Raw genomic sequence first — 27,158 nt, 5'->3', positions numbered from 1 at the left:
AGGCTAAGAACGAAAATGAGCCTGATCATGGGTTAAATTGAATGCCGAATAATACTCCAATCATATATCTGCTTCATATGTTAACTGAGGAATATCTCTCTCTCTCTGTCTCTCTCTCTCTCTCACACTCACACACACACACACACACACACACACTCACTTTCTCACATACACACACATGCACACACACACATTAGTAGTTTCAGCAATGGTGGACGGATTCAAACTTTTAAACTGTAGATCAACAGCCAAACTGGAATCTATTGTCAGTTCTGTCAGTTCTGAAATTATTTATGGTCTGTTTTGAGAAAAAAAACAAAAAACACTTTTTTCTCTCGTGTCCAACACAGCTGAGTTCCGGAAGATTTCCAAAGAACATAGATACATCTGAAAGCTCACAGTAAGGGATTCTGGGATACCGCAACACAACACTGCTTATTGATTTGATCTTTTCAGTGTTGTCATTGATACTTCACTGGATTCAGCTCATTGTACTACAGTACATAACAAGCACAATCCTCTTCTTGCAATTGTCTTTTTTTTTGGCTGTATCTAAGCTCGAAAATCAAGAATAGCGGAACATTGCTTTTCTCATAAATCTGCGAAACGGTTTCCCTGGGCAGAAGCTATATTTTAGAGAAACAACCGAGGGGACCCCTGAGATAATGCTCTTCACCATTATATCCTGGAGAGGCTCCACACAGTGTCAATGTCTGGAGAGGTCCTGTCACACAGGATTTACTGCAAGTATTTAGACAGCTGTAAATGTGATTTTTAGCCTGACGGCTCTTCCTAATTCGTTCGGTTCGTGGAGGGAACTCGCGAGCAGAGGCCAAAAATCAGCTCCACCGTTTCCCGCAAAAAGCATTTAATCGTTCAATTTGTTTATCTTTTATGTCTGAAAATCAGCTCGAATGTCAGACGATCCAAGGTGATCTTAAACAAGTTGCCAGGAAAAGTCCTTGATTAAGTGCTGAGGGCCCTTAATCAGCCGCAAATAAATGGGCTCGGCGCTCCTGTGGTTCAGATACCCCTCTACCCTGTTCTCCTTTACCTGCCGAGTAATTAACATATTTTAAAAAAAGATGCCAATGTGGGCATGGAGGTACGTTTATCAGCGCAAGCTGGAAGCAATTAGGACACATAAATATTAAATCACTTACGCAGTGTGCGGCTCCAGATTCCAACAGACTTATTTAAACTACCTCGCCAGCGTGAACGCATATTTGAGGCGACTAAATTACCAATAGATCACCCCGAACACGGGAAATCAGAGAATCTCTGGAGGTGAGGCAGATCCCCGCCAGCTCGGTAATAAGAACCACGGCGAACAATAAACACACAAAAAAATGCATAATGCATGCGTTAATTCAGAGTGCTTCACCTGGTGGGCAGGAGAAGCGCACCTCTATTACGTTCTCCATGTTGTTTTTCGTTAAGGCAAGACTGGGTAGGTCACAAGTGGTCAATTAAATAAGGCTGTCCCTGTTTTTTAAAAATATTTTTTTTAAAATGGCCGCCCCCATTTTCTGTCACCCTGGAGAGTCTCGGCCAGACTGGGCAGGTTTAAGTAGCATGTCAGTTTCCCACACCCAGGGTACCTGAGGAACAGATTAAGGAAATCGAAAGCCACGCTTCATTTAAGAACAGCGAGGCACGACGGAAAAGCGTTTATGAAATCCTCTGAAGGCGATGGCAGCGTTTACACACTGGACTCAGCCTGACAGCTGTATCATAGCTGCAAGTCAATGTTACTTACTCTCTCTCTCTCTCATTCTCCTCTCTCTCTCTCCCCCTCTCTCTCACTCGACTCTCTCTCCCTCATTCCCTCTCTCTCTCTCCCTGTCTCTCACTCTCCACTCTCTCTCCCCTCCCTCTTGCTCTCCCTCTCTCCTCCTCTCTCTCACTCTCCACTCTCTCTCCCCCTCCCTCTTGGTCTCCCTCTTTCCCCCTGTCTCTTGCTCTCCTCGCTCTCCCCCCTCTCCCTCTCTCTCTCTCCTCTCCTCCCAGTTCTATTCTCCTGTAAAAATGCCAGACTCAGAGGTGAAGCAGGTGGGCATATCCCCTGTGGATCTCCACCGTGGGCAGCCCAGGCATGTTAAAACCACACACACACGTCCAGTGATGATGACAGCCATAAGATAAGATGAAAATATACGAGATTCAGAGACAAACCAACCGAGACACTCCGTTTTTTCTTCTTTTCTTTTTCTTCTTCTTTTTAACAGCTGACATTAATTTTGCGAGGCAGAAGTATTGCGAGTTAATCCTTAGATCATGGTTAATAAATCGTCCGGAGCCTGCAGGACGGGGGGGGGGGGGGAGGGAAAGGGCTTAGTCTGAATATATGGAACGAGCAGTGCATTAATTATCCTCAGGATGGCCTGCTTTGCCTTCCCTCTGAATCCAGCGCTGTCATTCTCCCTAAATCACTACATAAATACCTTACTTATGCAGGACTCGCTCGCACTGCAATCTGCTTCAAATGGCGCATCCCAAGCAGGGATATCGGGCTGTAATGCATCGAGACTATGAAATGAGTCTCGGCTTTCATGCTTTGGGGCCTGATGATGGTTCAATCGCTAAAAAATAAATGAACGGATTATAAAGTAGCCGGTTAGAAAATAAAGATAAAGGACGGAGATATATATAGGACTAATCCTTATCTTGCACAGGCCTGAACTCAAAATCTGTCCTTCATTTGGACTCACTGCCAAATGCAAGAATTTTATTCAGTGAAAAAACAAATAAATGATTGAATATCAAATATTGATCCTCAGATTTCTTAAGACAGTGAGGCACATGCATTCTTCCCCGTCTCAGCCAATCAACACAAACCCTCCCGATGGGGCCAATGTTGTTTCCGAAGCGAAAGAGCGCGAGTGTTGGGTGCTTTTCGCAGGTCTGTTAGCGAGCGTCGGCAGCCAACTCTCCACCCCCCACCCCAACCCCTCCCCCCTACCCCCCCACCCTCCTTTCCGGCGTCATTTCCCTCCTCCCCGGCGCGAGGGGGTTCACTCACAGAGCGGCGAACGACAGCTGCTCCTTGGTGAGATTGAGGGGGTGGTTGGCGGTGGAGATTCCGTACTCTCTCAGCCTGTGCCCGGCGGGCAGGTTGCCCCGCAGGATGGCGTTGCTCGCCACGCCGATGAAAGACACCATCGCGTGCCACCCCATGTTGTAGAACCACACCTGGAGGCAAAAGCAGTGCAGAGCAGCATCGGACTTCTGCTTGTTTTTTTTTTTTGTTTACGCCTCGAGAATGGGGAAAGTGAACACTCGAAAATTCTCATGGGCGGAAGACGAGAATTTTCCAGAATGAACAACCCCCACGCTGTCACAGCAGCGCTCATTAGAATCAGAACTAATTTCGGCATTTGTTCCAAACATTTGCACTGGCGCTGTGCAGAATTACCCCCCAAAGATATTTGTGTTTGTCTTAAAAATTATGAACATAAACAACTACAAAATGGAACTGCACCATTAAAACCCCACTGTTTCAATTTGTTTAGGTGTAATTTCTTTTGCAAACTCAAATGTATTCATTTTAGAGTCTGATTTTAGCATTGTTTTTAAATTAACCCTGGAATACCCTCCACCAATAAGCAATACATTAACAGAACCAACGAAAGAAAGAAAAAAGACAAAGAAAGAAAGAAAGAAAGAAAGAAACTACAATCCAGAGTAAATCAATCATGATTCATAATCAAGCTGTGCATGTCAAAGTAACTGCTCATATGTCACAGAGACAACATTTTGAAATCAGAGGCACCGTGATCCTAGAGCTGAGAAAACTGTGTGCAGAAAACTCTAAACGTATTTCAGTTGTCACAGGCAGAACATGTGATGAATCGGCCATCGATTATAAAACCAATATTCTATTACTCAGCCTAGTACTGAAGGGCAAGTTATTAACTAAAGACGAATACATCAATGGGGTTGCACACGTCTAAAAACACATCTAGACTTGCAACGTTCACACAAAAAGGCGAGCATTGAACCACTCCAAAAAAAATGAGTAAACATCTACGATTCTCTCACCTGTAAGCCAGTGGTTTTTTAAAACATATCATGCAGGCTACATGCTGCTTTAACAAAGCTAGGGATGACTGCAGGAAGAGCGTGTCTCTCCCTTTCTGTAAATTAGCTGCAAATTTAAAACAGCTTAATAACATGACAGTTACCAAATGTGCAATGAAACTAAAGCGTTGTGGTGACAACCATTGTTTGGGTTGTGCTTTAATTCACAGCATATTCATCGCTCTTCCCACTTCTTCCTTGCTGGCCTTCACAAACACTTGCCATGTTTTGAAAAGCTGAGGAGGAGTTATCCGTCATTAGACTTATGGCTGAACCGCAAGCCCCAATTTAAAACAGGCAGGTGCCCACACCGCCCCTTCTGGTCAAACCCAGACACTGCATGACATTATTTGTAACTAAAAAATTCTGGGGTCTGTGAGGCTTTTTGGTTGTTTTCCCAGCATGCAGTAGGAAGAAGGGAGAGACAGACCTGTTAACAGGTGGGAGATCAATAAGCAGAAAGGAGGCAAATCAACAAGCCAGCTGAGCAGGTGCAAAGCCCGTGTAAGTCATTAGCGACAAAGCAAATCCTTTTTCCGGAACTTTCCTGGGGTACTGAGGTGAATCCGAACAGCGCACGGGGCGTATAATTGTTTCATACCTTGACATTATCCCTCGTTCCAAGCTCTTTCATTAACGTCTCTGCATTCTGCCAAATCTGATCGGTTTCGCCATCCTGGAAGGAGAGAAGAAAGAAAGAAAGAAAGAAAGAAAGAAAAAAAGAAAAAAAACTGCCTTTTAATTGGTCACACTCAAGAAAAACCCTTGAAAAATATCTCTCAGCTATCTCTTGGTTGCTAATCATCTGTTTTCTTTTTATTTCAGAGATGTGTTCCCTGTTATCTTTGCCCCCACAGTACCCCCAACACATTTATTTGTTCTCAGGAATGACTCGTTAAGGTGTGAATATAGGCAGCAGTATCGCTGAACGCTGTGGAAGGCTTGGCCGCCTCGGACCAGATTAATAGATCTGAGCAGAATCCACAAGGTGCAATTAAGACGGATTTGTTTTATTATTTATTAATTTTTTTTTTTTTTAGCTGGGGTGCTTTGGAGTTCCACAGGAAATGGATCTCTGACCAGTGTCACTTCCTGTGTCATCGAAAACATGTAGTTTCCTAACACCCCGTTATGATGGGCATGTTGGAATGGATATGATGGAACGTCATATGAAAATTCTGACGCATTGTACAGTAGGTCAGGAAGAACGACCGAGAAGGAGGCCTCTGTGTACAGTAAACCATGGGGCAGGGGCAGGGTGAAATATTATCAGTGGACTAAAACCACTACACTCTACCTGGTGTATTAAACCAAGCAATTTAAAAAATGTTTGTACTCCAAAAAAAAAAAGAAAAAAATACAGGTTAGTTGCTTTCTTCATCGATTTATTTAATTTAATTTAGTATAGAGATAGATTTTTAGGAACTATGCTTTTGCACAATACGCTGTATAGGCAGTGCATGCTTCTTTGTGTATGTGAGCAGCTTGGTTTTATGTTGAGAATGACGCAAGTATCTCCAATGAACAGCGCTGGAGAGCGGGCTGCTTGACACTGACATAAAATACACATCTGTTAAATAATGGCGTCGTAGTCATCTTTATTATTCTCAATATTTGTTAGGAAAGCTCAGCAATCAACCCATGTCCATTATTGCCACCAGGTGCATTTAAAAAAAAAAGTAATTTTCAATTGGTTCAGTTTCACAATTTCAAACAGGTGTGCCGTGTGTTGGGTGTTTGTGTCAACTGTTCTATTTAAGGCAGGGGGGGAAAAAACGAAGCCGATTTAGCATGGCACTGAAGCTGTGTCCCTGGCAGGCGGTTCTACTTCAGGATTAACAGTAGAACTGGGTTTGTTTCTAAGCGAAATATGCTGTTTTTTTTTTTTTTTTTTTTTAAATAACGAGAGCGGTTACACAAGCTCATCCATTCCCCAGAGTATACCATCCCTGTAAAGACAATGGCGCTCCCTCAGATGACCAGTGAAAGGGCAAGCTGGAAAAGCTCAGAGGGCCTGAATAACAGTGAGGCCTCGTGTTCAGACTTCACAGCTCGTCAAAATGAGGATTTACATTAAACAACAAACACCGCCGGTCCGCGCCACAAATCTGACAAACCACACACACACAGTAGGCAAGGAAGGCTTGCCGTTTCAATTTTTGCAATTAAATTCACTCTGTTCAGTCTCACTGCAGCCGGAGTTTCTGAACAGCGAGAAAAAGGAAGATTTAAAGAAACGTTAAGACTTTTTTCGGATCTCACACGGAACTCTTTCATCATTATTCTCAGCTACCACTGAACTTATGGTGTGATTAAACGATAGGGAAAATACAGTAAAAAAAAAAAAGTGACTTGTTCCTGTTAGCTACAATAAAATTAAGCATTATTAATTTAAAGCGCAGCAGGATTGGTTTGATGCATATTTTAGCATATGGAATTGGTACCACTATTAAATATAAAGTCCACGATGAAATTGTTGCTTTTCCCTGAAATAGAAGACATTGTATTACCAATGCCATATTTAAGTTCAAACCGTAGTGTTATTTCGACGCAGAAATGTCATTTTTCTGTGTAGGAGTCCTAGCTCTGAACAGTGAAAACCGCTAACTAACTGGGATAATTGATACAAAGTTCCATCTGACACTCAGATGCAGCCTGCAGTTTAACAGATATACTGTACTGTAAGCGAAGAGATGCCACTTGTTTTTTTATTTTTCATTAATAAATTTAGTTTAATTAAAAAAAAAAAATTGTATTATTGTTATTTTTTGTAGTCATCAAGTTACATCTAGTTTCCATGGACACCCAAAACATGGGGTTTGAGCTGTATTTAAAAAAATTCCATTCCAAGACTCTCTGAACATTCCGTGCTCTCCCTATAGTACATACAGCTGCTTTTTTTCCCCCCCATAAGTGTCCCCCATTCAGATGTCAAGGCCTGTCATGGTGGCCAATCACGGCCATTTCAGGTCATCAGGCGTCTGTTCAGCGGCATACCTGGGTGGAATTGAAGAGGCTTTTCAGCTCCCGTAGAAAGTCGGAAATTTCAGTTTCGTTCATTTTGACTTGCGAGTTCACTCCTCCGACAGAAATTCCCCCGAACCTGAGAGCGTGTGAGAAAGCAGTTCAGCTCTGCGTGAGCTCTTCAGTGAATCAATATTTCTTTTTTTTTAAATTAACATGTCGGAAAACAGTGGAACAGCACCTTATGTGTATATATATATATATATAGATAGATAGATAGATAGAGAGAGAGACAGAGATAATTACTGTATATACAATACAAGAAGCAAGAATGATAGTACAAATAAAACAAGCTGCAATGATAATGTAATGTCTTTACTAATAGCGTACATAGCACTTGTGAAATTTGGACATTTGGAGATCTAGTAAGTACCTGATTTTGCCTGACCGCTCGTAGGTCTTCAATAGAAAGTCAGTCATGTTCCTGCCAGTCAGATTGTGGAGGGTATCTGTTGTGTTCTGTATTCTCTGTAGAAAAGATAAAATACACATTAGATAAGCACAAACAAGTTACCCAGTGACTCATACTGCCATTGAAGGGAACAGATATGCAATGGACAGTCATACTGACACCGAGTTAGATACTAATGCACACATTAAAATCTAATTTCCTCCAGGCTTAGGACTTTACCACAGTGTTTCATTATTCATAAGCTAATACAGCAATTTAGAAATTCTCTTTCTTGGTTCAAAGAGCGGCAAAAACAGGCTCATCGTTCCAGCACCTCACACTATCCGATCCTTATGCAGTGGATCGTGGAAAGGAATGCTATTATGAATGGAGACGTGGAAATAATGATACACTTTGAGAAAACAAATCCCTTTACTTGTGTAAGTTTTCCCTAAAGCAAGTGACGCTCAGGACTCAGCCAATAGCCTCTACAATCAGCATCTGACATTTACTAGAACACATCAGATTAATATCTCGTCTCTTGGTGTAATTGTCTGTTTCAATTCTGAATCTCCAGGCAGATCAAAAAGATTCCAAAACGTGTTCAAACAATAAATTTTTAATGTATTTATTTATTTGGTATTTTAAAGATGTCGGTGCAGGCAGTACAATGATGGGTCAGATTTTCCCACAGAATGAGGAGGTACAAGGTGTGATTACACCCTCCAACACCGACTCTTTCTACATTCCCCTTATGTGCATTACTTTGTTGATACAGTGCATGCTCTGCAATCACAACTCTCGCAGACCGCTGTCAGATTTTAACTGCAAGTCATCAAATCAAATCAAGATCAAATCAGTTTTATTTGTATTGTGCTTTTTCAGAAAACTGTCACAAAGACGCTCGACAGAGTAGCAGAAAACAGAGCAAAAATAGCAAAATCCTGGCCTGAACCCCCAAAAAGCAAGCGCATGAGGTAAAAAAAAAAAAAAAAACACTCCCAGTGGGGAGAAAAACCCTCAAATACGGACGAAAAAAAACTCCCTGATGGGAAGAAATCTCAAAAGTGTACGTAAGCTTGAGTGTACACTATTACACACCCACGTGTCAGGTGACTTACAATGTTATAGTATTCCTGGCACCGGTCTATTTTCGCACTTAGGCCTGCATTCAGATGCACTGCTTGTTCAGGTCTCTTAAATCAGCTAAAACAACACTATGCCGAGTGTTATAGTTATTCCAAAACCCCCAAATGGCCACTCCACTCACCCCACTAAAGTGATACTTTTTTCATGAGAAAGATGAAAAACCAATCTCAGAGCAAAGTGGCTTACACCTCTTGAAAATACGAATCTTTGCTGGCGTATTTCTAGCGCTATGCTTCTTACGCCCTTTATGTCAATATTTTTATGCTGCCTCCTGAATGGGCGTGTAAAGGTATGTGTAGTGGCAAGATTTGAATAAAAATGGGTCCTACAGTGTCAGAGCCTTTTATTTAGTGATGTTTGTATCACTGTTCGTACATATTCAGTCATCTAATTTGGACATACAGCCATGTTGGTGAAGGCCAGATAATAAAGCAACTTCCCAATCTGGCCCAAACTGCGAACACATTAAGACGATTAAAATTAATTTCCACTAGTCTAATGAAAAGTGTTTACTAGAGACCATTCTTAACTGCCAGGACTACTGAAATAACGGAACATAAATTCCACCTTGTTTAAGCATATTTGCAAACATGTCTGTTTGTCTTTACCTTCATGGCATACACATTCACATCAAGACCATGCCAATTAATTTCATTTCTAGGCAGAATAATCTATATCAGGGCTGCCCAACTCTGTTCCTAGATATCTACTATCCTGTTGGTTTTCACCCCAAACCCTAACACAGAACACCAACCATCAACAAGCTAGAGACCTCCTTGAGCTAATAGTTAGGAGAATCAGGTGTACCAAATTAGGGTAGAAATGAAAACCTAGAGGACAGCAGATCTCCAGGAACAGGGTTGGGCAACCCTGAGCTACAGTATATGATCGTTTGTGTCCAAATACATTAAGGGAAATACGCTTACCGCACGGTGCTAATTAATGTTGTTTTCTCAACTTTGACTAGTCTGAAGGTTATTCTATAAATAGAAATCCCCCCACAAGTGTGGCTTTGACAAGCAACGTGGTGCTGACACGCCTTCTGGGAGAGAGCAAGCACCGCGGATGCATCTGCAATCTGTTTGTGATTTATGGTGCTCAAGCATCCCTGATGGATCATTGCCTCTTCCTATGCATGATTAGTTTGTGTTCTAAAATACCAAGTCTGTATGTGTTTAATTATTGGCTCCTTTCCATTTTTCCCCCCCCTCGTTTAATTGCACGCAGTTATGATGGTGTAAAATTTCAAAGCGTGCAAACGACAAATAGTGTGACTTTCTCAAAGCTATCGTTGTTTTCACAGCACTAGAAGTTATGCTAATTTTTTATTGGCAATACACAGCAATGAAAAATGCCGCAGAATGTAACTACTGGTGGGTTGTGTCAGAATGTGATAGATTTAAGCTTATTATTCTGTAGGCATACCTTGCTTTTATCTAATTTGGAGAGTGTATTCATTTTTGAAAAGAAAGGAGGGCTTTGTTTTTTCGGCCCAGTGACTCCCACTTTACCTTCTAATTTCAAAGGTTTCCGACGGCGTTTGCTCTCATAATGTAACGTGCTAATGCGTCTCACGCAGAAAGAGACATGGTTTATTTGGCTAGGTAAAAAGTGTAATTCACCTTTAGCGTCGGCAATATGTTTTTCTGCCCTGCTCACGGACAGCATACTGCAAAAAAATTACCATCATGACCCCGGCTCAAGCCAAGGGAAGGATTCATTATATTCATCCCTGGGTGAGACATATTGGTATGCAGAATGCTTTCATGCGGCATTTATTCCATGTAATTACTTCAGGGCAGAGGGCAACAGAGTAAAAGTGCTCTGAAATCCTTGATTTACCGTGAAGCTGAAAGGGTTTGACCTAAGTTTCATCCCACAAACACACACACACACACACACACACACACATGTACGCATGCACGTATGCATGCACACACACATACACACACGCACACACACAAACTTGTATACATGCAAGCGCGCATGCACACCCACCCACCCACACACACACACACACACACACACACACACATATGCAAGAAAGCATGCGCGCACACACACACACACACACACACACTTTTCCACACATATGCACACACGCACATGCAAATGCTACACTCATACACATCTGTAACACAAAAATGCATTAAAAATGATACATTTGGTTTGATTTGCATGCATGTATCATATACGCATCCCTGCTTAAAACACTTGTTGAATGGTAAATGGGCTGCATTTATATAGTGCTTTTATCCAAAGCACTTTACAATTGATGCCTCTCATTCACCCATTCACACTCACACTCACACTCACACACCAACGGTGAAAGGCTGCCATGCAAGGTACCAATCAGCTTGTTGGGAGCAATTAGGGGTTAGGTGTCTTGCTCAGGGACACTTTGACACGCCCAGGACGGGGGATCGAACCGGCAACCCTCCGACTGCCAGACAAACGCTCTTACCTCCTGAGCTATGTGGCCCCCCAGTTGAAGCTGTAAGCTGGAGTACTATGCAAATATAGAAATATTAAATGACTGCAGCCCACATAAACCCTGCAAAGGCTCTGAAGCTAATTTAATATTCTGTTCGTCCGGTATTCATCTAAAAAAAAAACATTTGGGCTGTTGATATTTAATGATATTTATAATATTTTTATTATATTTAAACACTCGTAATATACTAGTAATATGTTTTGCTACATTATTATCAAATTCACAATATGTTTCCCACTAACTCTCATCATTATTTTCCCCTTATAAAACATTTATCGATGCAGGCCGTCCAATGCCTTGTCAACGAGAACTTTTTGCATCTCAAAAATAATGTTAAACAGATAAATATAATTATTTGAAAAGTATATTTTATTACCCAGTTTTTGCAGTGGCATAGCTATAAAACTTATGGTTTATGGTGTGTATATATATCGCAAACAAATTTATTGCCTTATCAGTGGCTTTTACTGTCATATCCATTATCACATAAATGTGTGTGTACATATTATGCAGTTTATATATATATATATATATATATACACACACACACACACACACACACACACACACACACATTTTATGTGATAATGGATATGGAGCCGAAAGCCATTGATAAGGCAAAGAGTAAAATAAATTTGTTTGCAGGTTTCCCATTAATATATTATTGGTAAGAGTATTCCCGGCAGATGCATTTTTATTAATACTGCAGGAAATTTATGAGGGCACTGTACGCTGGAATGTTTGACGCTTGTTAAAGAGCAGAGAATATCAGCAGATACCATGTACTTGCTCGCATATAAAACAGGCCATCTAATTTAACCACAAGAAAACTGTTACCATACTTAATGCTACAGTTAACTGTCCAGTATTAATTCAACTCAACTCAGGACCAGAGCAGGACCAATTGTTATTTGTTCGAGTTCAACGCCGTTGGAGTTGAATTAATACTGAACATTTTACTGTGTACTTAATTAATAGTACAGCATTGGTAGAATACTGAATCAAGACAATTTTTTTCTTCTGTCAACCAAATAGCCCTGAAATACACTTAATGAAGCTACGTTGCAGCAATTCAGCCTTCCCACAAAGCAACCAAATTCCATCGAGTCAAGTACATATTTAAAGATGTTTTTATATGTTGCGGGAGGACGTGGAGATGTTGAATTCTCGTGATTTTGGTTGAAAAAGGTTTTCCTTTGGAAGAAAGTATAAAGTTCATATTAAGCATTAAAGTATACATCTGACCTATTTACAACAGCTGGTGGAATGTTGTGGTTTTGGGAGTAGTGAACGGAAAAAAGTATAAACACATTACTGGGAAATATTTTTAAAAAATCCTTGCTTAAACCCGAACATTTGCCAAAAACTCACACGTCATTAATGTAATGATGTAAAAGGTTGTAATTAGCATTTTTTTTGCAACTTGAACTTCCCTTGCTCCCACGGGTCCATGAAGTCCAGCATTTTGTTTATAACATTGCTTGCTGGCTGGTAAAAAAATTAATCTGACTTTAGCAATTTGCAATGAAGCTCAGGCAAATTAAATCACTTAAAAATTAATGATGGATTATCATCTTTCCACAGTGTTAGTTAGTTTCACTCTTTAAATATTTTCTTGAATTATAGTACTGTGAATACTACTGAAAAGAAAATAAGAGGAGGATGAAGCCACTGACATGAACACTCCTTTGTGGATAATTGTGCAAATTGTTCACACATATTAAATATTAAACGCCTAATTTGGATGATGGCTAATGATTTCTCATCTCAACAGTTTTGGAACTTATTTTAGTGATTGAATCTAACCTTTGAGTTGCAAGTCAAATTTAAGGACAAATGCTATGTCTCAGCCTGTATAATTAATTTCTAGTGTATACTTGTCAAAACAAACATGAGACAGTTCACATCTGGTCCTTTCTCACAATACCAGAGTACACATCACTCAATGTCCACAATCGGTTCAGTAAGCAGTTATCAATATTTTCAAGGCTTGCCACAGCATCCTTACTTTTACCACATGAATTTCTCTCACTTCTCCTTCTCAATATTTCATTCTTTCCTTCCTTTTATTCCTTCATTCCTTCCTTCCTTCAGTCCAGCCGAAAAACAACAGCGGGACGACCACCTTCTCCTGACACCTGACAAGGCCTTAAATCCAATTTCTGTTCAGCGTCAATCAACAATTAATCAGCTAATTTTGGAACCCAGGTGCGGAAGGAAAAGCGGTAGAACAAGACTTCAGATTTAGCGGCGCGTCAACATGCGTGTAGAGGGAAGTGAAGGCAATCAGACACAAGCAGCACAAATGAAGTTGACACAGTTGGCCTTCATACTTGTTGGCTGGTTCGTCAAGGTGACAGTCACAGCGTTTAGAGACTTGGACAAACTTTCCTTTTCGAGTGTCGAGGGCACAGTGGTGTCAAAACACAACGTCAAGCTTGATTGTGAGGAAATTAGTTATGAACTCGTCCCCAGCTGCTCAGGTTGTTGCACCGGATTAGAAACACAGGGCTAATTTCACCGCGGTCAAACATGTATTTTTTTAATTAAAAAAAGAAATAATCTAAATAATTCTCATCACCACTGAAATACATAGCATAGAACAGGCCATTTCACACTTGAACTGATTGTGGGGTAGAAGCCAATAAAGGTCAGCTCAACAGTCCAAGAGTAGAAGTGTGTCATTTCTTGTTAGTATCTGTTGCTGGCAGGAGTCCCTGCTGCCTTCATGAGTTCTGACAGCATAATCTCTCATATTTATGTTATAATAGGGTCAAGCACGCAGATGGAATTCATCCAACTCGATTTCCCTATACCGAATATGTCAGCGCATTCTTATCAACCCTCTGTATAAGAACATTGGTGCTTTTGCTTTTTTTTTTGCATAGATATGGAAGCTAATGGTAATGTTCACAGAAGAAAGTAAAACACATAGTTGAACTGTTGGAAAAGTTTGGTTGAGCAAGTCCAACCCACGACATTGGATCATTCAAAGGTCACGCCCTTATTTCCTGATCATTGATTATTACTTAATAATATATTATGTAATATAAATTTGCATTTCATTAGTCTTCGCTCATGTTCACTATTATTGATTCTACTGTTAAATAAAAATGTAGACCACACAGAGAAAAGGTAAAAATAAGAAAAGATAAACAAAACAAACTGGCAAGCAGTAAGTAACCAGAGACCTCCGGAGCAACACAACACCTTCCCATAATTCATCTGCAGCTGCTGTCCTGTCACTGACACTATGACACGTGAGAATAAGCAACTGAAAAACGCATCAGGCAGTCAGTTTCTTCGAAAATGAGGCAAGGATAACACCACCTTACACCACCGAGGGTTCTCAGCTCCACTTCCTAAATCCCGAGAAAGCGTAACGGTGAAAAATAGTAACGGGTGTCAGTTCCTTGGCACTCTCCACAGCGTTCACGCATTCAAATATTTCATTTTAAAATTTAATCCGAGGGATTTTCACGACAACTTCTTTTCCCCTCAAATCAAACTAATGGCCTTTTAAGGAAATGAATGATAAAAGAGGTTTCGGGATGATTTTGTCAACAAGAAAAAGGAGATATTTCTACCTGAAAATGCAAAAAAAAAAAAAAAATTATTCAGTTTGACTTAGAAATACAGAACGTGTCCCCAACAAATATAGCTACTTTAGGTAGTGATGCATTAACTATAAGTGTATTGTATAAGTACAATATATGACTTTTATTACAGTTTCTAATCCGTTATGTTTGTTGGGGCAGGAGGTACAAGGGGGTAAAGGGGTTAAATGTGTGTGTGTGTATGTGGTTGTGTGGGTCGGTGGGTGTTTTGGCGGGGGGGGGGGGGTATTTTTGTTATCTTTCATTTTAAAGACAGCAAACAGCCTCAAATGTTATGGGTTGTGTCCTTCTGACAAAACACCTACAGCACTGTTCCATACAAGGCTTCCCATCAAATATACTTTCATTTGATTAGCATATTATACAGTTAAGTGATATTGTAATTTAATCACCAGAAAACAGAACCCCGAGACAAAAGCTCATGATTTCTTATGTCATAATCACACTTATGCATCTGAAGCCACAGTGCGTACATTGCTGCTGTAAGCAATGCATTCTGCACACACCACGCTGCGTGGCAGCCTTCTACCTTGAACGGTGACAGAAAACAATCAGTTCTAATAGAGAAAGCAATGGCTCATCTGCGCTTTCATATAAATAATAAAAAGCAATTCAGCTATGAAGGTTAAATATTAAAAGATAATTGAATCGGTCAATATTAAAGATTTGATAATAGGGGTAATGATCCTTGTAGTTTCCATGGAAACAATGTTTTGTCTCATCTCTGAAGCTCTGAGTTCTCATTACACCCTTTTTATTTATTTATTTATTTATTTTTCTTTCTTTCTTTTTTCCCCTCTACATTCTGAAGGGCATATTGCTAGAAATCGCAGGCTACCGGGTAAAAGAATCTTCTCCAGCAATGGCACGCAGTGTCATGCTTTATTCAATACTGGCCCTTTCGAGTTCAAGGAAATAGTCATAGAAAGCGGTCACCGATGGCTCGCCTTACATCAATTTTAAGGCCTGCTGGAAAGACTATTTTATACATGTAGGCTATCACCTGCTCATCACTTGACAAATGGATGCCGCGCTGTGTGTCTATGAGACAAGGCACTCTCGAAATGCTGGGCTCACAGCAATCCCATTTTATTTTCGCTCTACACCACCGTCTCACCTGCTCACCTCAACAGTCCTGAAAATTTATACTCTACTGTGGCGCTCCAGAATTCACTTCAGGCTAATACGTACTGCACAATCCTGGAAGGAAATATAATATTCATAATGATAACAAATGACTGTTGGCATCATTTTCAAACTGCAAAGCAAATTTTATATGCTTACATGAATATGCAATTTTCTCCAAAAACTCTGTTTCTGTGTTATTAATTGCTTGGCATGCTGTAGTATTCTCAGGACTGTTGTCGTGTAATGGCTTTGAGGTAGATAAAAAGCGTAGCATAGGAAGCCTTGACACAACAATGTTTCTTTCACACGGCAATGACAACAAAATCATATGTATCGCCAGATTAATAATCAGATAAGGGCTATCTGCCATCACAGAAAAAAAATGGCTTCGGTGCAGTTCAGCATTCCATCTAATGGCTGGATATTTATATTTCTAACATCGCATGCATTTGTTTCGCACATTATTAAGTGACTGGATATGTAATCCTTTTTTTGTGACCTAATACTATGAATAAGAACAGTTGTACTGTAGGTTACTAGTCCTCTGAGAAAATGCACGAGGAGATTTTAAATAGCACTACATCATTCACCAGAACAGCGCAAATGATCAATGCCGGGGGAAAAAAGGGGGACTGTAAAGTGAAAAACGGTAAAGAGAAAAAAAAAGGAAGCTTTTCACGTACAGGCACTGAAAATAATGTCCAGATGAAGGCCGTACGAGAGGATGGATCACGTACTTGTTCGCACGTTCTTGAATATCAGCGCAGATAAGGCATTTTGACAATGCCATTGAAGAGGACGATTGTGTCTCAGCAGAGGCATAGCAGAGGTCACTTTCTTTTTTGTCACGTCCCCTTGACAACCGCCCTCTTTGATTCCACCCCCTTCCCTCCCTCCACCTTAATGGCCAATGCTTGTCACTAGACGGAGCACGGCGAAAAGCTTTTACGCGCCACAGGAGCCGACATAAACTGTACGGACGCATAGCTTAAGCGCCAGACGCTTTCCTTGACGAAGACAGCCAGGCTATCGCCCGCCATCCCGCAGAAATGAAACCCGCCATTATTCAGGTCCGAATGACTCATTCATTCGATTGCCGCTAATTCATTTGATTATCTCTCCCTTTTCCATTGGCCTCAGCTTCCTGCATTACAGTCCCGCTTCCTGTTTCAGTGTAGAGTCCCGGTCATCGTCCGGCTTCAAGCGGCTTCACAAGACCCCCCGCAGCTGCCACACGAACGCCAGAGCACGCGCACAGCTCGTGTGCTTGGCTACGCTGATGTCTGGTCAGATAAACAGCAAGCCCGTAATTCCCTTTCTCATTACCGCATAACACACTATTTTACAAGCAGCAGGAATGTCTGTCTTTGCATCATTCATAAATTTGTAAATGGGAAACCAGAGCAGGATCCGTGCTTGTTACTCGAGCTTTTGAGTTTAGTGATATGTCCCCAATTAACAACCTCAAATGAATATCCAAAAGCCTTAGGAAAGAAAGTTTTTTCATAATGAGAGATAGAGTTTGATGTGAACTTGAGGGGGGGGGGGGATAAATTCTCTCACTTCACAGAAATGGAGTCTTAGATTTGTCAGCCTGCTTTACAGTTAGCACTCACAAACTGGGACAGCCCTGTATCCACTCATAAAACTTCTGACTCATTACTCTTCTTTCTTAAACTTTTTAAAACTTCACAAGCTGTGGCTTGCTCTGACAAGTTATTAAAGTCATTATGTTTTGAAATACATGAGCTTCTCAAAACAAATGCACTCGAGCAGTAAATCAATCAAATGATAAATGATACAACAGCCATACAGATCCTTCTCCTAATTTGATACCAGTTAATTTAATGTACTATTGAACTATGTGAGGCACATCACTGAAAAAAAAATGTTTGCCTAGGCAGGTAAATGTTTTAATTTGGGTTTAACCTATTTTGATTATGGTATACCTGGGTCCAGAAGTATCAGATCTCAAAGAGAAAGTATTCCAATATTCCTATAATGAGGCAAACTGGCCACTCTCTCCACTGTCACCAAAAACCAGCTCTTCAGCTGGCCCAGGATTTACCCATCACCTATGCGATGGTCCAGGTGAACATCTGACCCTTTTTTCTTTTGTCAAAGGGATGAAATCATCTGATTGCACAACCTCAAGCCATGTTACAACAGCAGGAAATGGATAATAATTAACTGTAAGACACCACTTTGTTCATAGTTGATAGTAATAGTTGAGCAACATATCCTAATGTATAATTCCAGTCAGTGTATGCATTATGAATTCCTTCTCCATGTCATTTGAATTGAACTTTTGCACATTGGCTAAACCACCATTCTCATTGCGGATTTAAAAGTGCTTCAGCACCCTGCAGAGAGGGGTCTCCGAATGAGGACCATTCACTTTAAATTAGCCCGTAAGAACTCAATTTCCCAAGAGACCGCGTGGCTTCAGAGCTGCTTCAAAGCAGTAACTGCTGACGTCCAAAAATATTGTAATACAAAGAAGTTGCCTGGGGAAAGCGTGCTCAGTTTGTTCTTGGCTGATTGATTGATTGATTTACTGATTGACAGTGAACTGGGGGTTGGAGGTACAGGAAATGATTATTTTTCTAAGAGTGGCAGGAAATAACACAGGAAATTATGTTTTTGATGTAGTGGCCCATTTGATGTGTGATCAAGTGGTTTGTAAAAAAAAGACTTAACTATTGATTCCTATGAAAAAAGAAATCTCTCAATGTTCACAATTATACCAATTAAAAAGAAAACAATACAGGTCACATTCTAAACCATATTAGGACATGGAACTACGTAATCTCATTGCATGCCTCTTTACATGAATCTAGATTAATGTAGCAGGGCCTTATGAAAAAGGATGACAAGATGATAACACAGCACTGGACAGAACCATAGAGCAGCAGTAAAGCAAACATTAATCATAACCACGCAAATAAACATACATCACATTATATTATTTCATACGCAGGATGCCAAATCCATTAGTTGTTTATCTTTTTTAAGCAGACAAAATAATGCAATAACAACCAAGAAGAGACAAAAACTGAAATCACTATTTTCTGTCTGTTCAAGGAATGAACATATTTTATCTGAGATGGCTTAATTTTTAGAGGTGATAATGATATTGAAATGATAAAGTATAGAAAAAAGGCATAGCCTACCAGTTTATTAACCATAAAAAGCAATATATAAGACACGGAAAGTGCAACTTCCTTTCCATTAGATACCTCACAGTCACCACAGCTGTCAAAATTCTCACATATCAGAAGCCGGAAGTTGGAAACAAATCCATTTAACACCTCACAAATCCATAGAATACCCCACAAACAAACCCCACTGGGACTTGTGCGCTGTCTTGAGCTAACTCTCTCTGGTGTAACCACAGTGCAAAGACATGCAAGACCATCTTCCCTCTTCAGAAAAAAAAAAACATGCACAAATATGAAACAGCATCTGCCGACTGCAATGGACAGAAAATGAATATATAAAGAAAGATCTTGCAGGCAGGCAGCCGTGTTAAAACTATTGTTTGGCTCGCTTGTGGGTTGGGGATTTGATCCTCCAGAACTGTGGATGGAGGTTTCTGTCAAAACAAGGCACGAGGTAAGGGAGATAAGGAGAATTGGACACTGGGCCAAGACCTCCTTTGTCTGTCATTAATACTTCTTTTAGATCTAGAGACGCCATTGCGGTCCACTATGGAGACTATCGCATAGCAGAAAGGCTGGTCTTACACTCCTAACAGACTAAATCGAGAAACCAGGAGACACATAACCATATCGATGGATATCATGTGCCATCACTTGCTGATGAATAAAATATTACTTTCACTCTGACACTGCAGAGTATTGAATGTATTTTTATCAGATCATGTGAAAATGCGAAAAAGGCCAAGCCACATAACCAACTCGTATATCCATTAGACCTCAAGCTAACAAAATGAACAATATGCCAAAGTGATGTAACCCAGCCTTTCAAAGCCACTTTCATAGGTCATGTTTTATTACACTTTGCCTCTTCTTCTACATTACATCCAGTGGAATTGAAAAAAAAAATCATTGTAAAAAAAGGATTGTAGAGGAGGAAATGAAAATGCTTTAACGGATTAGGCTGGAGCCCTGTGAACTCATCAGGCAATATGCCATATTTAAAGGGAACTCAAGAATGACAGGGAAAAGTGTCCATGTGAACTCAATATACTTCTGAAATATGCAGTGCCTGCTTTTAATCCATGATTTTTTCTGCCTGTGGCTCAGAATGTGGTCAGGAAGCTCAGTGGAGGGTATGGTTAAGGCGAGATCACTTCCTGTTATGTGACAGGGACAGACTAGCCCTAGGAAGCTAGCTGGGTTAACTAACCACCTTTTTTTTACCTGTTACTTATGTTGTCTTTGTTCTTCAATACAATGCACCAGACAAGTTGTTTTAAGATTTCGCCAGGTTTGTTTGAACTTTCATGCATGGATGCTGTATTAGCCATTACCTTGTGCCGCAGTGAATAATAGCTGTATAATATTATATTCCATGCCTCTTAAGCATCATAATAGACAAGCAATATTCATTGTGGCGCTACAACTGAATCTTTATGGCAAGTTTTGGTTTAGAAGTTGGGGTGCCAATTGCGCATAGCAGAGTTAAAGTGTAATACATTGTGGCACACTGCTTTCACATCCCTTTACAAGCCAGGGCCTGGAGCTGACTCACTGTTTGTCCTTATGCTTTTCAATTAAGTTTTGCAAAAAGATTTCTTTCATTTAGCCTGGTGAATAGGGACAGCAGTGGAATTTATTGGTTAGGGAAGTGGGCTTGAAACTCAAAGGTTGTTAGTTTCAGCCTGGTACTTAACCTGAATTGATTCAGTAAAAAAAATATACAGCTGCATATTATTGATTGTATGTAAAAAAATTAATCTGTGTAATCCCCTCTATATGAGAGCATTCATGTTTCCACTCAACCCTCAAAGGTGTTGTTTGTTGTTTTATTTCATTTTTGAAGGGGGGGGAGGGCTGTTAAAGTTAATTGCGAGTCAAAGTTAAGGATGAATGTCATTCGTAAATGGGCCAAGGGCAGGCCCTTGCTGCACTAACTCACCTGCGGAGGGGGCAAGCCCCCGGCACCTGGAAGGCAGTCAGGGAGCATGATGGTCCTGCTGGGGGTGCTGCATTGGCAGGAAGGAGAGGGATTGGCCATTGTCCAGTTTCCATTGACGAAGATGTCAGAGATGGAAGGATGAACAGTGGGAGTAGTCCAATCTGATCCATTTGCAGCACATGGCAGTTTCCTGCAAAATAAATTATAAATACATCAAAAGTGATATTATATTTGAAATAGCTTCAACATTTTATTTGATACTTTGAGATAATTAACAGCATTGTGTTCTACATGAATATATTAAGACAGCTGTAGCATTTGAAACTGCCTTTGAAACTGGTGCTGCTATGACAAGGAAGTTTTAAAAATAGCAAAGGAATTAGATTAAAAGTTCTGAATTTGTTTCTCAGCACTGACAATGTGTCAAATAAGTGAAAAACTGAATACAAATAGCACCTATTAATTTATGGCAATAGATCATACTTACGGTATGGGATTATTTTCCATGCACCGTGTTCCAAATCCTGGGTTATTCACTAGGGAGTCTGCCACACGAGCCACTTCTATGTTATCAGGGGCATCATTGCTGTAATGAGATACGGCCTTATTAGAAACAAACGCCATTAACTTACAAAGCCTAATCATGCGCTTAATCCAATTCAGTAGCCTAATCTTTTAATTGCAGTCTATCTCTGCCCAACAAACATCCAAGCAACATACCAGACTGGCCAAATGTTAGGAAGATTTAGCTTCTCCTATACTGTTCCCAGGCCACAGAAAGTAGATTAAAGAGGGAACCTATGTACTCCAGAAAAACATTATTTAGATGCTGAGGGTTCAAATTAAAGTTTTGTGTACAGATAAATGTGGACAATTAACTAGTACAATGGTGAATATATCAAATTGCTAAGATTCAGCATGCTTCTTAATGTTTTATAGCCTATAGTTCACACGTGAACTTCTTTAGGAAAAAAGGTCACTCTAATCTGTGTTATTTGTAGGTACATGGAGATTGCCAATTCTTAGGCACAAGCTAAATGTTAACAAACTGGCTTGCATTAACTTTTTTAAACTATACTGGTGCTTGTCAGATGGTCTTATCCAGAGCAACTTACAATGCAAACAATACCATCCCAGACGGCAAGTGTCTCTAGGCCAAAGTCGGTACATATTCCATATATATATATATATATATATATATATATATATATATATATATATATATATATATAATATAGTTTGATAATATAACCTAATAAGTAGTGAAACAATAACCAGAGCACAGTGCGCTCCAATGAAGTAGTCAGTGAAATGTCTAGGATTCATATGTAGGTCAAAAACTATTCGCTGATGTGTCCTGTATGGATGAGTTCACAGAAATAAATTGAGTTTGTTGGCCTCAGTCTGCTCTTTCCTTCACACCAATTACTTGTGATTAATTTATCACCCAATCGTTGTCCTCTCCGGGTCATTACCACCCAAAAATCTCGGCTTTTCTTCTCAAAACAAGGACCTGTAAATTAATTCAATGCGGCGAGGGCACTCTGTTTAATGGGATGAGGGGATCGATCCTGACTCCGGCCACCGCTGGGTGCTGGGAATAATTTCTCATTTATGGCATCAATTCAGAGGCTCTTTCATAAAGGTCAGACTGTAATTTCCCCCGAGATTAGCGGGAGCTATCTTTCGCCAACTTTAAGCAGCTGATTGTAAGCACTGATGATGTTCGATACAGCTATCTGTTTTGCGGCTGAGGGCAGTTTATCTCTCTTCGGAGCATCGAACCGGCTTGTCACCGGTTTTTCGGCTCTCTGTCAAGGAAGGACGTTTACAGAGCGATGGTACCTGCGGCAACATCCTGTGGGATATTTGAAAACTTTTTAACTTTTAAACACACAATGCATGCAACGGGCATCATAAATTTTAATAACAAAAGTTCCTCTCACAAGAAATGGAAACTAGTTTAACTGCACGGTGGTTTCTCCTTGCAAATACAATCCTGTATTTTTATTTTATTTTTCTGGTTTTGTTATGCCTTTCCCCCATTTTCTCAAATTTGGAATTCCTTATACGTTTCTATATACTGTACATGCTGAAAATTAAGAAAAAAAAAAAAAACTACCAGAAACACACACCAAACAATTCATTAAGAAGGAGCACTTGAGCCCTGAAATGTAGGGGCTATAAAATGTATGCTATAATTTCTACATGGTGAAACAAAAGCGAATAAAAACACTCTTAAATAAAAGCTGAGAATGTGCACATTTAACCATACAAATCTAAAATTATGGAGCACAGAGCCAAATCAAGAAAAAATATTTCTGTCCCAAACATCATGGAGCTCACTGGGGCACACTGACAGTGCTTATTGCCGCAGCCTCTGCTATTGATCTGGGAGGGCGTCCTCTGCTCCAAAGCTTGTGATGTCAGCCATTGCTTCTTATCGCACCGCAGTTCACAAGCAGAGCTCCCACAGGCATGAATCAGCGGCAGACGCATCTAGTGCGGCTCTACGGGCAGACTTCCGGGCGCCTGATCGACCAATCAGGTTTACTCCTGAGTGATGAGAGGCTGTCATCCTGGCTGACTCGAGATACTCCATCATCGAGTGACATTAAATCCAATTGTACCCGTTTCCTGAAAGACCACCCACACAGTAGAATGTCTGGTGTTAATGCAACTCTAACAGAGTACATATGAGTCAAACAGGGACCATACTGTGTGTACTCTCTAAGAGTTGATTTAACACTGAACATTTTATTGTTCTGCAGCCCCATATAATCTTGGCAACTGTTTAACTGCGATAGATTGGCGACCTGTCCAGGGATTATTCCTGCCTCTTGCCCAATGCACACTGGGTTAGGCTCCAGGACCCCCTGCGACCCTGACCAGGATAAGTGGGTATAGATAAATGGATGGATGGATGGATGGATGGATAGATGGCAAGAGTTTAATAACATAAATAACAAATAACGACTGTGTCCTGTTGCATATTAAGCTCACCCCTTTGATAAGAAGGGTACAAAGTTGTTGTATGCCTAATGTGTCAGTAATAATATTTTTATAGATAATTATTGTGCAACTAGCTCAAATGTACTGAAATGAAATCACATCTCTAGCTGATATCTTCCACAAAACGCCAATATTTAAATTCCACAATTAATGGTATTTTCATTGTACATAACAATCGGAGGTCTCCACATGACATTTCAATATTTGTTCATTTTATAGTGTAAAGGCTAAAAAAAAAAAAAAGTTTCATCACTCTGATATGTGGAAGTAGTTGCTAAAAAAAAGAAGCTGAGGAAGTTACTCTGCTAACATGTCAGATCGTACACGGAACTGAAAACCCCTTGAAAAGATCAGATCAGCCGATATGCGCTAGAACAGCAGTGACACAACTGAGCTGAACAGAGACGTTATGCAGCAGTAGTTTACAGGGCGTGAAGCCACTGATGAATATTTAATTCTCAGTATTCCTGTTGTGCGCAACATCACAGACGTCCGGATTGGTGATTACGCTCGAGGGATTTGTCACTTCCATGGAGAGAGACCGATGGGGGCCCTCAATCTGACTGGTATTGTGCACGGTCCCCAAACTTTGATTAGCACATTCATGCAAGTATTTAATATGTTTTTTGTTTTTTTTTGTTTTGTTTTTGTTCATTGATCATGGAACTGTTGATTGTGTGCTAATGGTGGCCAACACATTAACAAGTGCATGGGGAATATGCAGGATACTGATGAATGACTGAGACAAAATTTAAAAAAAAAGTTTAACATTAAAGTCTTGTTCACGCTTTGTCAGCGCATTCTAGTTTTCAGCACAGCCAATTTCCCAATCAGTCAATTTATTCATTGGATTGAAATCCATCCATGATTCTGCCTTGAAAAGTGTTTAAATCCGAGTCTACAATTGAATAGGTAAAGGGAATAAAACCCTCTTTTTAAAGAAACAGTGCATGTCACATAATATTAGCTGAGATCTGATGCAACTGATAAGCGAGTTGTTGAAGCGCATACATACACACTCAAGCCTTGGAGTGCAGTTCATTGTAAGTGGTTTCTATATACAAGAGATCAATAAACAGACCCTTGCACTTTCATTATCAGCACACACAATACAGTACAGGACATTCCCTGTGCCAAGTCTGGGAAGCTCTATCACAGCGTTTCATTGAGAGTGAGGTGTACATACAGGTCAAGCTATCAAGCTATAGCTAAATATCAAAATTTGATCCGATGACTGATACTGTTTTAGTGGGATAACTCAATAACCATCACTTCTACAAAAATGTCCTCAAAAAGTACTTCACACATATACTCCAAGTGCAATGTACATTTTTAAAGCCTCTGTTATGAAAATATAAGCAGATTCTCAGGACATTTGACACGTGGACACGTGGAGAGTACTCTCATTGCCCTGTGTTAAGTGAAGTGAGAGACGTTGATGACTTCCATTACCCTGACTGTACTCGCAAGTGCCAAAAGGAACATTTATGCATGTTAGGGCTGCAGAAAGAACAGGCTGCTGTTTCCTATCACTCAACGAAATACAAAATGCGTATGCGAAAAAGTGTTCTTCTGTACCATCGTATACTTTTTTTCAGGAAGTGATGTTTCATAGCCACGGATGCTTACCTGAAGAATGTGTTTTGCGGCGTTCCGTACATCCAAGGCTGCAGCTCCAAACTGGGGTACTCCGCAAACGGTGGCATGATCAGGGAGAAGATGAGGGACAGGCACACAAAAACCGCAGGCAACACCACCTGGAGGACGAGAAAGAAAGAGAAAAACAAATTGTTTCCTAATTTATGCTGCAAGTAAACTCACTCATTAGGACCTTGGAGAAAAGTTTAGGCTTGAGGAAATTCCTATTCATTTAACTGCAGTGAAGTTACAAAGAACAGAGAACTACGGCTTCTTCATCATCAACTGTAGAACAGTAAATCTTCCCCATAGCACCTCATAAACTGTGAGCATCCCTGGGTAGAGGATTTTACTAACACACAATTACGGCATAGGGTAATGCAAATGCAGGTCTGTCAAGATTTACAGCTTCTGGTTCAAAACAAGCCATAAGTAGTGTACGCGCATCATCAAAACATTTGCGACTTACAGTGACTGCCATCAATCACCATAGGTCTCCAATTCTGCAAAAATAACCTTTCTCAAAGGGAGAATACGCTGAAATGCACAGATTCTTTCAGCCAACACAGGATGCCAGAGCAAATTGTAGCTACATGAATAGCAGTGTTCAGGTGAAAGAAGACATTTTTCTTGGAGCCCGCGCCACGCATTGTTCGCGGGATCAAACGGCCACGTCGCGGCGCGGCAGCCAGCGCGCACGGTTTTTGGAGGGAAAAAAAAAAACATGGGCCGCCTTCAGGGAGGGAGAGACGCCCTTTGAAATCCGGCGGTATTACAACGGAATGATGAATCGTGTAAGTGGCACCTGGACCCCCTGCTGAGAAAGCGGCGCCTTCAATCCAAAAAAAGTCCCGGCGCACAATAGCCGGCGGGCGCCAAAGCTCATTTCCTCTGGGCACGCGCAGCGACTACAATCGCCGAGCCGCGCCGTTTTTCGGAAGTAGACATCCTTTGGCAGTCCCGAGTTCTCCTCATAAATCAGCGCTTCTGCGTTTGGACAGCATAATCTGCTTTGTATTCCCCGTAGCTCCCCCTGAAGAGATTACTTTACCGCAATCATATCTGCTGACAATGGGAGCTGTTTACAAGATGCTAAAGCTTTCTGTCAGCCCATCAGCGGCTCGAATGTGGAGGAAGAGAGACAGGAAAGCTTGGGTACAGTACGTAAACGCACACAATCCTTCTTCCCCAGGCTAGCACAATATCAAGGAATGTGCGGAATTAACTTTAAGTTTCTGAGATACTGATTGCAGTGCACTAACAAAGAAACGGTGCCACTGATTTATACAGTGTAAATACTATGGCCGATAAAGATGATGTAGGTTGTGGGTAGAAATGCGGGGCGGAAGTGTAGTACAGTGGGTAAAGAACTGGGCTTGTAACTGAATGATCATAGGTTCGATTCCTGGGTAGGCCACTGCCGTTGTACCCTGGAGCAAGGTACTTAACCTTCATTGCTTCAGTATATATCCAACTGTAAAAAATGGATACAATGTAAAAAATGCAATATAAATGTTGTGTA

The 27,158-nt window shown here is 40.6% G+C and overlaps 1 protein-coding gene across 5 annotated transcripts in view; it reads right to left on the bottom strand.

The window, feature by feature from the left end:
- The window catches only part of LOC135259949 (phospholipid-transporting ATPase ABCA1-like), a 141,649-nt gene that overhangs the window by 37,561 nt on the left and 76,930 nt on the right, over positions 1 to 27,158 (bottom strand). For all 5 annotated transcript variants that reach the window (XM_064344933.1, XM_064344936.1, XM_064344935.1 and 2 more), the window contains 7 exons: positions 25,628 to 25,755; positions 21,474 to 21,572; positions 20,987 to 21,176; positions 7,478 to 7,572; positions 7,078 to 7,183; positions 4,682 to 4,756; positions 3,023 to 3,192 (listed from right to left, as the gene is read on the bottom strand). In XM_064344933.1, coding sequence (XP_064201003.1) covers positions 3,023 to 3,192; positions 4,682 to 4,756; positions 7,078 to 7,183; positions 7,478 to 7,572; positions 20,987 to 21,176; positions 21,474 to 21,572; positions 25,628 to 25,755 — 863 coding nt within the window. The remainder of the gene's footprint in view (positions 1 to 3,022; positions 3,193 to 4,681; positions 4,757 to 7,077; positions 7,184 to 7,477; positions 7,573 to 20,986; positions 21,177 to 21,473; positions 21,573 to 25,627; positions 25,756 to 27,158) is intronic.

Source organism: Anguilla rostrata, chromosome 7 (assembly GCF_018555375.3).
Source record: "Anguilla rostrata isolate EN2019 chromosome 7, ASM1855537v3, whole genome shotgun sequence".
Classification (NCBI taxonomy): Eukaryota; Metazoa; Chordata; class Actinopteri; order Anguilliformes; family Anguillidae; genus Anguilla; species Anguilla rostrata.
This window is presented reverse-complemented; position numbering and strand designations above follow the sequence as displayed.